At 38.1% G+C, this 12,075-nt stretch overlaps 1 protein-coding gene across 38 annotated transcripts in view; it reads left to right on the forward strand.

Annotated features, from left to right (window-relative positions):
• EPB41 (erythrocyte membrane protein band 4.1) overlaps positions 1–12,075 on the forward strand; it is a 223,570-nt gene that overhangs the window by 164,407 nt on the left and 47,088 nt on the right. For 24 of the 38 annotated variants that reach the window (XM_032246649.1, XM_032246625.1, XM_032246624.1 and 21 more), the window contains one exon: positions 169–345. In XM_032246649.1, the coding sequence (XP_032102540.1) occupies positions 169–345 (177 nt within the window). Of the gene's footprint in view, positions 1–168; positions 346–3,419; positions 3,471–3,850; positions 4,570–4,677; positions 5,128–12,075 lie in introns of those variants that run through there. The other 14 variants (XM_032246640.1, XM_032246641.1, XM_032246646.1 and 11 more) reach the window with 7 other exon arrangements.

The raw sequence follows: 12,075 nt of genomic DNA on the forward strand, positions 1-12,075 counted from the left end.
CAAATATACCATGTTGTATATTTATAATTTGAATGCAGTTTATGATTAGTAACATCTGCCCTGGATGTGGTATGTTTTCTACCAGTGCCCAGTCTCTGATGGATTGCCCTTGGTGTATTTCTTGTCTTGATTATGCGTTGTTTTGCATCTTTGTCCTTTCAACTGTAGGATTTAGACAAGAGTCAAGAGGAGATCAAAAAACACCATGCCAGCATCAGTGAGCTGAAAAAGAACTTCATGGAGTCTGTACCAGAACCACGGCCTAGTGAATGGGATAAACGCTTATCCACTCACTCCCCCTTCCGAACTCTTAACATCAATGGACAAATCCCCACAGGAGAAGGAGTGAGTACTTTGTCTACATGACCAATTGTGAAAATGGAGAGAATAAATGTTTTTATGTATTAATATTCTGTATCTGAGAGAAAGCTTCAGAGCTGAAATTTGGATTTGGTGCCTCACTAAATTAATTGCTGCTTTCAGGCATTTGCAATCAAATATTTATTTACTTTTTTAAGTCATGTAGGCTACCCAGTCCAACTATAGGAACCATTTGGAGCCATGATTAGCCTCTAAGAACTATCTCTGCAACTACATGCTTCTGGCTACTATATGATTATAAATTGACCATAAGCCAGTAGAAGTTTGTTTGTATTCAAACTGCTTTCAGGGACTAGAAAGTTTACTAAATTTAGGAAGGTCAAAATAGAAAAGAGACTAGTCATTTTAAAAAGCTTTATTTGAACATTTGCACAACTTAGAAATATCTAGGGCTGGGCAGGGTTGCTCACGCCTGTAATCCTAGCATTTTAGGAGGCCAAGGAGGATGATCACAAGATCAGAGGTTCGAGACCAGCCTGGTAATCATGGTGAAACCCCATCTCTACCAAAAATACAAAAAATTAGCTGGGTGTAGTGGCGGCCACCTATAATCCCAGCTACTCAGGAGGCTGAGGCTGGAGGATTGCTTGAATCTGGGAGGCAGAGGTTGCAGTTAGCCGAGATTGCACCACTACACTCCAGCCCTGGAGACAGAATAAGACTCCGCCTAAAAAAGAAAGAAAGAAAGAAAGAAATATCTGGAATGGTTGCCACAATTATATAGTAAACCAAGGAGACCCCTAAGCAAGAGAATTCAGAACTTCAAATAGTAATGATTGTATTTCAATTTTAGAAAAACTATTTATTGGCGGGTGCGGTGGCTCATGCTTGTAATCCCAGCACTTTGGGAGGCCAAGACAGGCGGATCACTTGAGTCCAGGAGTTTAAGACTTACCTGGGCAACATGACAAAACCCCATCTCTACAAAAATACAAAAATTAGTCAGGTATTGTGATGTGCACCTTTGTAGTCCAGCTACTCAGGGGGCTGAAGCAGGAGGATTGCTTAAGCCCAGGAGATCAAGGCTGCAGTGAACCATGATTACACCACTACACTCCAGCCTGGGTGACAGAGTGAGAACCTGTCTCAAAAAAGAAAAAGAGAAAAGAAAAGAAAAACTATTTTATCTTTATGAGTAACATTAAACTTTTAATACAGTGTTTTGTAAGATAGTCACAATTAGAGGATGCCAGAGATACCTTTCAGGGGCTGTTCTTTTTCTGTTATTGTTGTCATTACCTATTTTAGAAATCCTACATCTGAATAAATAACTGAATAATTCAGTTATTTATTCAGATGTAGGATTTCTAAAATAGGTAATAATTCATTTATTCAGATGTAGGATTTCTAAAATTTATTTAGATGTAGGATTTCTGAAATAGGTAATGACAACAATAACAAATTTGTTTTCATCTATTAAATAGGTATTTTCATCTATTAAACATTTAATGAAAATATCTTGAAAGTTACCATGAACATACACCCCAAAAGTTTTTATCTTTAGTCAGTACAAGTGAAATATTTATATAGTCACAATGACTCAATTAGTGATTATAATAATTTAAAAATTATGTGCTTGTTTCCCCCCAAAAATAATAGCAATTCTAGTTAAAAGGGGTAAAATGATGTCTTAATAATTTTAAAACTTTTTTTTTATTTTCAGAATTTATGGTAAACTATCCAAATTATTATTTAGTTTCTGGAACTGGAGAAGGTGATAAAAGTTGGTTCACAGACTGGGGTGGTGGCTTATGCCTGTAATCCTAGCACTTGGGAGACTGAGGTGGGTGGGTCACCTGAGGTCAGGAGTTTGAGACCAGCCTGGCCAACGTGGTAAAACCCCATCTCTACTAAAAATACAAAAAGATTAGCTGGGTGTAGTGGTGGGCGCCTATAATCGCAGCTACTCGGTAGGCTGAAGCAGGAAAATAGCTTGAACCCAGGAGGCAGAGATTGCAGTGGGCCAAGATTGCGCCACTGCAGTCCAGCCTGGACAACAGAGTGAGACTCTTGTCTTGTTTAAAAAAAAAAAAAAAGAAAAAAAAGTCGGTTCACAAAGGGTTCTTTTTGTATTTTTCAAAGCATGACTAAAATTGGCTAACAATTCTCCAGAGTTGAACCAGTTTCACAAATAAGGCTAGAGAGTACCTGAGTGATGGGCAGCTAAATAGAATTACCAGGGATGATAGGACGCTATTGTTTCCTAATCTCTGTCCTCTCCCTGTTTTCTGATATAAATGGATATTAGTTTTGTGTTCTAAATCTAGAGCATGTATCCTGAACTGAGACAATAACTCTGCTTTCTGGGCAAGACCACTTTTTTCAGTGTCAGTCAGATATTTAATTTTGATACATCCCTAGTAATAAGTCATAAAGGGTCTAGTAGTTCTAGTTGTGGCTTGAACAATTCTGAACAAGTCATTTATCATATTGGACCTCAGTTTATAGAGTAGATGACCTTTAAGGTCCCTGTTAACTCTAAAATTCTGTTAAGTCTGTGACTCCATGAGAAAATTCCTTGTTGCTATTTCACCTGGTTAACCCTATCTGTAAACTATGACTGCATATTTTCTAGAAGTTTTCTTTTTGACTCTGTGCAAGTAATAAAAGATGTTCAACTACTTTGAAAAAGTGACTTGGTACTCTCTTGGATAAGGTTGGGTAAATTTGAATTGGTCTCCATTTCCAGAAAATATCTTATGTCTTTTAATAGAAACCTTTCAGAAATCATCTCGGGGCTGGTTTTGGGAATGGTGATGTCATTCTGTGTTCTTTAAAGAAATAACTTTTTATAAACTAAACTAGATCTATGGGAGTGCTTGAACAATTTTAGCTGTATACTAACTGAATAATGTAATAAATAAGCACTGTACTATGGTGACCTTTAATATTGGATAATTCTACTTTCTAGCATATCTTACTTTTTTCTTAACAATTGAAATAATATTTCTGTTCTCTGGGGATACCTCTTCCACCTTTGACAGCATTGTTGTTGCATTGCAAGGCAACTGAATTTTATATAATTTGTGTATGACCAGGTGAAGAAAACTTCTATCCTTCCCTCGGAAAGAAAGGTTGGTGGGCCAGAGGTAAAGCTGCTGTTATGACTTGTGCTTCTCAATCAGAATTTGCTCTTGTCATGGCACTAAGCAGATAATCCCTCCAGAACTGAACAACAGCTGCTGAATACTTTTTTTCTTTTGGCTATACTAGTAAATTCACACCCACAGCCTTTTGGCCTAACACTTAACACTTCCACTGCTGCAGCTTTTGCAGCTTTCAATTGCTTATTTCGGCGCATGGCTGGTTGAAAAGCTGCATGAAGATATAAATATGTATTCAGAGAGAAAATGAATTTAATTATACCCTATTCTTTTTATGTTGTCTTTCTTCTCCACCTTTATTTTCTTTCAAAAATCATTGTAATTTTGCATCTTTTCTTTTCCTTTGTTTCTTTTTTGCTGACCAGTCCCCTGGCTACTTTCTCCCTGATACATATCACTTAGGGGTGTGCAAAGAACCAGTGTTGAACTTCCAAACTGATCAGAGAAGGCTAACTCAACTGAGAGAACTTAGAGCCAAGTTTTTCCTTTCATAGATAACATCTGTCTTGACTATGGATAGCAGAGTACAGAAATTGCAGGAGGAAGAAAAGCTTCTCAATTGGACAATTGCGGGGGGGGGCTTTCCTTAAAAGTATCATTATTATTTATTTGTTTTGGTGAACCTTGGAGGCACATTATAAACTTTTATACCTTGTTTTTCTTTTGCAGTCTTTAAAAATGTGTAAGATTAAGATTTTTATTTCTTGAGCAAAAACTAATTACTATACTGAATGAACTGTTGCCATTTTTAAAGCCTACGAAGAGATATGAGGATTACTTTTTATATTCTGCCATTCTATTTGTAATAAAAGTAACTTTTATGATGGCAAGAAGAATGCTTCATTATTGGCATTGCCTGGTTAGTGACTGGCAGCACCAAGGTAATAGAAAATGACCTAAAATTAATATGTGGATATCCTCAAAGGAAGAATAAATAATATAGCTAGGGGAAAACCAGTGATTCCTTGAACTTTCAGTTCTAATGTTCATTCACTCATAAAGGTATCTATTGAGCACCCTACTATGTCTCAGAAACTTTGCCAAGATAAATTGCCAAAATAAAGTAAAGCTAAAATAGTGTCTAGATCTTTCCAAATCCTTTGCACATCCCCAAGTATCATTTTTGAGCATTTTCCATCTGTCATTTTGTTCATCTTATTCTGTCTTTCTTGATCTTCTACCGTGAAAGCAGACACAGGAACGTGCTCTGTTAGTACAGGATGAAGAGAAAATTAAAAGGCAAGAAAGATCCACTGAAAGCGCCTTGCCCCAGCAAGAAAATGAAGAAGTTCTTCCCAAGGTTTCTATTCCAATCCCTGAGGATCACAAGTCTCTCAAAAAGTGCCACCTCTACTTTAGTACTTTTCCATCTCCTCGTATTCCTTTCATGATGTCTTTTCTTGTGGTCCTTGCATTGGCTATTTGGTGGTTGGTCTTTCTGTGATCAGAAAACAGGGTGCTCATCTGAAATGTCAAGACCACTGATTGAACGTTTGTCCTTGGCTTCAACTGTGTTATTGCTGTATGATGCCCTCTGATCTTGATAGTTCACTGTCCTTGGGGAGCTCTTGTGATCATTTTTCCGTCAAATGTTACACTTTGTAGAGTATGTATTGTGGGGTACAAAGGAGTAGCAATGGACTGCCGAAAGCCAGCTTTTCTGCACTGAAGTTTAATAAGTTTAAACAAATCAGAATTAAGCATATGGCAGGTTGGTAATCTTCCCAAAAGCTTTAACTCTTTTATCTTGCACGTTTACTGTTTACTATTATTATGTCCTTCTATCCAATGTCTCACACAAACCAAGATACTCTCTAGATATATTTGATGGAATATTTTCCTAATCCTCTATAGTAATTTGTTTGGCATGGGCTTCATAGTTTAAGAAAAAATTTCAACTTGCTAACCTTTCAGAAGCCTTAAAATGATAACGTTTTAATCTACAAATCCATAACCACTCCTTTTCTTAGGATATCAAACCAGTATATAAAAGTCTTTTCTGGAAAAGGGCTTTTGACTTCTGTGGCCTTTTTATGAGTATTCTGAGCTGTACAGGGACAGCCAACTTTATCCTGCCTGATATATAGAGGAGATCTTCAAAGATTACATGCCATCTTTTCACACGTAGAGTGTTGGTATGGTTTAAGGAAAATGGTGCTGGTGCCCCTTAGCCTCCAGGCAGGACTGAAATTCTCAGACTACTCTACCTATCTTTAAAAGTCCTGGAATACAGATTTACTCAAGATCTGTACATAAATTCTTCTCTGAATTAAGATACTGTGTTACTTCTTTGTGGCTTTACTAGATATATAACTAGCAGCAGTATTTAGCTATTGCTAAGCTTAAAATATATATTGATATACTTTGTTTTCCTGATATACTTCAGACCTGTTTGTTCTTGCACTTGTGTTGAAATCAGTTGTTTTTAATCAATGGCTTTGTGATCTAAAGTTCTGTTGTGACAAGTATGTGTCCTCTGTTTGCATGTTGACTTATAAGATTTAACTGAAGTAAATGTGAGCACTTTCTCTCTTCAGGACACAATTCACATGCCTAACCTGTTATTTTTTTACCTCGATATTGATGAAACTTTGCATGTAGCTTGCTTTTTATGGCACTTGAATGTACCAATATGGATGATTTGATTAATGTCTCAAATATTTGTTTTGAAATCTGAGTTTATAGGGTTATCAAACTAAGATTATTATACTTTATTTTACTTCTCAATGCTCTTCAGTTGATGAAACTTCTCAACAAGACTTTTTGTTTTTGAGATGATGGCCTCTTAGAGCATAAAAAGAACAGTAAAGACAAGAATCTTTTGTCCTTCAACATCCACCAGTATTGTTCTCTTATCTCTGGAGACATGTAGAAATAATTATCTGGTATTTCCTGAAAACTGCTACTCTCATTATAGTCTTTCCCAAGAAATGGAAAAAGAAGCAAGGACCAGGTTTAAATTTAAAAGTTGTATATATATATATATATATATATCTTTTATGTCACAGGCTATGTCTATTTATAGTATACATTTTGTAAATAAGCATATTTATTGATTCACTCATAATAAGAGAGACCTGAAATATTACAAAACTGTTCTCTACCACAGAAAGTAATAATCATAAGTACTCTCTAGGAAATAAAGATACAAGAGCTTTCCTTAATGAAATAACAAATGGAACTATAGAATTGGTTAGATTATTTTAAATCTTTTTTTAAGGAATTAAAAGGAAATAATCAGAATTTTATACTTTTATAACTGTTTCAGATTATAATTCCTGAATTTCCAATTTTCATCCTTATGCACAGCTTTTTATTATTATTGTAAACTTCACCCTGAATTTTGTTTCTCTTTGTATTGGAGTTATTCCAAATCCATTAAAAGTCTAAGTTAATGATACTTTTTAGTTTTCTGAAATGCAGCAAGAGTCCTTGGAGATTTTTATTGACAAAGGAGAGGCCATTTCTTCTATCAATAAGTAAAAATGATTAAGAGGAGAATGGCCAAGCCCTTGTATTGGACAAAGCTGACCAATGCAGGATCAAAAGATACCCATCACAGTTATCAGAGGAAAAATATTGAGCATGCCAGCTTTGTATTACCTAAAGGTAATGTTGCCAATATTTGCAATATAAAGTGTAAATAGGCTGGGTGTGGTGGCTCATACCTGTAATCCTAGCACTTTGGGAGGCTTAGGCGGGTGGATCACCTGAGGTCAGGTGTTCGAGACCAGCCTGGGCAACATGGTGAAACCCCATCTCTACTAAAAATACGAAAATTAGCTGGGCATGGTTGTGCACACCTGTAATCCCAGCTATTTGGGAGGCTGAGGGAGGAGGATCACTTGAACCTGGGAGGCAGAGGTTACAGTGAGCTGAGATCACGCCACTGTACTCCAGCCTGGGTGACAGAGTGAGATTTCATCTTTTTTTTTTTTTTTTTTAAAGCCTAAATAGTCTTGGTTTCCTTCCTTCATTTTCAGTACCAGAGACAGATCCTAATAGATACTGGCGTTACCTGTTACCCTGATTCAGCTTCTTAATGGCAAGTTGATAAATAAAAAATAATTTGGACTAAAGATATCAATACAGATCTATCATAATATTTTGGATTTTTGCCTTGGCTTTGTCATTATTCATTTCTAGGGTGAGTCTGAGAGGTTCACTTAACTACTTGGCACCCAGATTTCCACCTAGTAACGTGGAGCCAAACCTACCTCATGAGAATGAAGATGTAATAAGTTCCAGGAACCAGAGACCCTGGTTGTCATTCAATTCTTGGTCTTTGGGGAGCTGGGAAGATGAAAATTTAAAAACACACAAACATACATTATCTTCTTTTTATTTTGAAAGTAAGTAAATAGCTGTGTTTATTTCCATCTACTCTTTATTGATATTTGACCAATGACTTTACTAAGATGTCTTTCCAAATTTATCCTTCTCTTAATAAATTCATCTTATCCAAATGGCATTATTAGAGTGGATCATACTTGAAAATAAACCAAGCATCTGTATTTTGGGCCTATCTTTCAGCCATTTTCTTTTATGCTAACACTTGGAATATGAAGGAAATATTTTGCATGGGTCAAATTTTCTACTTATTTACATCTTCATTAAAAGTTTTGAAGAGAAAAATACTGACTCTGTTGATTAAGATTAGACTGGGGCCAAGCACGGTGGCTCACACCAGTAATCCCAGCACTTTGGGAGGCCAAGGTGGGCGGATCACAAGGTTAGGAATTCAAGACCAGACTGGCCAATATGGTGAAACCCCATCTCTACTAAAAAATACAAACATTAGCTGGGCATGGTGACTCATGCCTGTAATCCCAGCTACTTGGGAGGCGGAGGTAGGAGAATTGCTTGAACCGGGACCCAGGAGGTGGAGGTTGCAGTGAGCTGAGATCGCGCTACTGCATTCCAGCCTGGGCTACAGAGCAAGACTCTACCTCAAAAAACAAAAAACAAAAAACAAAAAAAAAAGAAAGATTAGACTGGATATTATACATGGAATAGATTTCCAGTCAGCATCCTAGAACCTAGTACATTTCTATTAAATATTATTGTAAATTTTACTCTGAAATTTATTTGGATATATGCCAATTCACTTTCTCCTACTTTCCTAGGTTCATTCTGTAATACTTCTTATAAATAAGCCTGTAATATTTCCTATAGATAAACATATAGGACACTTGAGGCATTCGAGAATTAATTTAATTAATTTTAAGAAGGTATTATGGAGCAAAACTTACACTTGTACTTTACCCAGTGGTCATGTATTTACCAAAGGAAAACAGAAAGGGCAACATTAATATGAGACATGGTCTCATTGTTGCTTTTTTTTTTTTTTTCCCAAGGGTTTTGAATATAGTAAAGACATATAAAACTTTTCGACAGGGTTGCCTTCTCTTATATTCCTCTTCACAGAAATTATAAAATCTCAAACTGTAGCATTCTCTACAGCTTTGAAAAAGACTATTATATTGTTTTTATTATACATAGAAACTTCACTTTTTTTCATATACTCAGATTAAACTTGTTTGTAATGTTGATATGTTGGTACTAAAAACTGAGACAACTCCTTATTCTTATTCTGTTTTGTGTGGCGTGTGGGATTACCATATCTGCTTCCTCTATACTTTGGTGGATAGTATTAATAGACCACTCTCATTTCTGTTGTTGTTACTCCCCATGACTTAATGTCTCCTTTTACTGCAGCAGAATATGACATATTGGTGCAGACCTATGTAAGTGTACCTGAAATGGTTAAGAAGGTATAGTGTTAGAATTAGAAAACCATATAAAGTTAGGCTAGAGGAAGAGCAGTGGCTATGATCAATAATTATAAATTCATGGAGGATTCCATTTGGTAAACAAAATTCCTATCATCCTAGAACTTGAAAGACGAAGATAAAGTAGTTTATTCCCACAGATTGGAAATGCAGGCTAAGAGCTAAATAACTTTAATAATATTCTAACTAAATGTATAGATAACATTATGGAGAAAATACACTTTAGGAATTTTTTAATCTTTTGTGATTGAAATCCTAGGCCGGGTGTAGCTCACACCTGTAATCCCAGCATTTTGGGAGGCCAAGGCGGGCAGATCACATGAGGTCAGGAGTTTGAGACCAGCATGGCTAACATGGTAAAACTCCATCTCTACTAAAAATATGAAAAAAAATTAGCCGGGAGTGATGGGATGCACCTGTAATCCCAGCTACTCAGGAGGCTGAAGCAGGAGAATCACTTGAACCTGGGAGGCGGAGGTTGCAGTGAGCCGAGATTGCACCATTGCACTCCAGCCTGGGCGACATGGCAAGATTCCATCTCAGAAAAGCCGGGCGTGGTGTCAGGCATCTGTAATCCCAACTACTCGGGAGGCTGAGCTGGGAGAATAACTTGTACCCAGGAGGTGGAGGTTGTAGTGAGCTGAGATGGCGCCACCGCACTCCAGCCTAGAAGACAGAGCAAGACTTTGTCTGAAAAAAAAAAAAGAAAGAAATCCGAGAAGGCAGCAGTGTCTTCCCCTTTAACATAGTCAGAATCCTGTTTTGGATAAATAATAGAATAAATCTGAGATTTGAAAGACTAAAACGTAGGGGAAAACAGTGTTCCAACTATCTTTTTTTGTCTCAAAATCAACAAAGGCAGGTGAGCCTCTCGTTTTCTTATCTACCACCTCTTTAAAGAAAAGTCTTCATATTTGTAAGATCCCATCTCAGTAAAACACATATAAAAAGATTTAAGGGGATAACATGGCCACCAGTCATTTTATTCATTCATTTTATTCGTCACCCACCAGCAAAGCACTCTATTATATTTTACAAGGATGCAAAGAGTCAGCATTATCCAAATTCTAGGGATTGATTAGGATCCTAATTCAACTCCTCTCTCTTCTGGTGCTTGACTCTTCTCTACAATATCATTTAGAGATTTGGAGGCCAGTCTTGCAGTCTTGTTGTTAATACATCTCTTTTACTTGTGCCTTTTTCCTCAAAACTGTTAGATTCTCAAAGGTAAGAGGCTCTTTAGACCAGGCACGGTGGCTCATTCCTGTAGTCCCAGCTACTGAGGAAGTTGAGGCAGGACGATTGCTTAAGCCAGAAACTCAAGGCTGCAGTCAGTCATGATCACATCACTGCTCTCCAGCCCGGGTGACACAGCGTGACCCTGTTTCTAAAAAAATTTAAAATAGACTGGGCGTGGTGGCTAATGCCTGTAATCCCAGCGCTTTGGGAGGCTGAGGCAGGTGGATCAGGAGGTCAAGAGATCAAAACCATTCTGCTCAACATGGTGAAACCTCATCTGTACTAAAAATACAAAAATTAGCTGGGCATGGTGGTGCGCGCCTGTAGTCCCAACTACTCAGGAGGCTGAGGTACAACAAGAATTGCTTAAGCCGGGCGCGGTGACTCAAGCCTGTAATCCCAGCACTTTGGGAGGCCGGGGCGGGTGGATCACGAGGTCAAGAGATCAAGACCATCCTGGTCAACATGGTGAAACCCCGTCTCTACTAAAAATACAAGACATTAGCTGGGCATGGTAGCACGTGCCTGTAATCCCAGCTACTCAGGAGGTTGAGGCAGGAGAATTGCCTGAACCCAGGAGGCGGAGGTTGCGGTGAGCCGAGATCGCACCATTGCACTCCAGCCTGGGTAACAAGAGCGAAACTCCGTCTCAAAAAAAAAAAAGAAAGAATCGCTTGAACCTGGGAGGCGGAGATTGCAGTGAGCCGAGGTCAAGCCACTGCATTCCCGCCTGGTGACAGAGACTCCATCCCAAAATAAAAAAAAAAAGAAAATTTTTTTTTTTTTTTTTTTTTTTTTTTTTTTAGAGGGTGTTTTTCTTGTTTTCCAGGCTGGAGTGCAATGGCGCGATCTTGGCTCACCGCAACCTCCGCCTTCTGGGTTCAGGCAATTCTCCTGCCTCAGCCTCCTGAGTAGCCAGGACTACAGGCACGTGCCACCATGCCCAGCTAATTTTTTTTTGTATTTTTAGTAGAGATGGGGTTTCACCATGTTGACCAGGATGGTCTCGATCTCTTGACCTCGTGATCCACCCACCTTGGCCTCCCAAAGTGCTGGGATTACAGGCGTGAGCCACCGCGCCCGGCCTAAGGAAAAATTTAAAATAAAAATAGGCCTTGATTTTGCCAATCTATTACCTTTGTGTTCCAGCTACCATGCTGTCTTGTATATAGTAAATAATATGTGTTAAACTGAATTAAATGATTAATCACGGATGGCAACTTTTCACATAGAATCTCTTGTATTGGCAAATAAATTTGTGCCAAACTGATCACCATATGCCCAATCAGTATATGCAGGTAACCCAGAAAGCCCATATCCAGCCCAGAAGCCACTGCCTCTCTTGTTAATCCTGTAGTATGGTCCCTGGTTTATTCAAGGAAACTAGTATACCCCTATGGTAGGTGTCAGTTTCCATTGTTAATGTCTTGTAACTTGCTTCAATTAAAAGGTCTTATCCAGCCGGCCCTGGTGGCACAAACCTGTAGTCCCAGCTACTCGGGAGGCTGAGGCAGGAAGATCACTTGAGCCCAGGCACTCCAGTCCAGCCTGGGCAACAT

Source organism: Sapajus apella, unplaced genomic scaffold, assembly GCF_009761245.1.
Source record: "Sapajus apella isolate SASKATOON/1434 unplaced genomic scaffold, GSC_monkey_1.0 scaffold62, whole genome shotgun sequence".
NCBI lineage: Eukaryota > Metazoa > Chordata > Mammalia > Primates > Cebidae > Sapajus > Sapajus apella.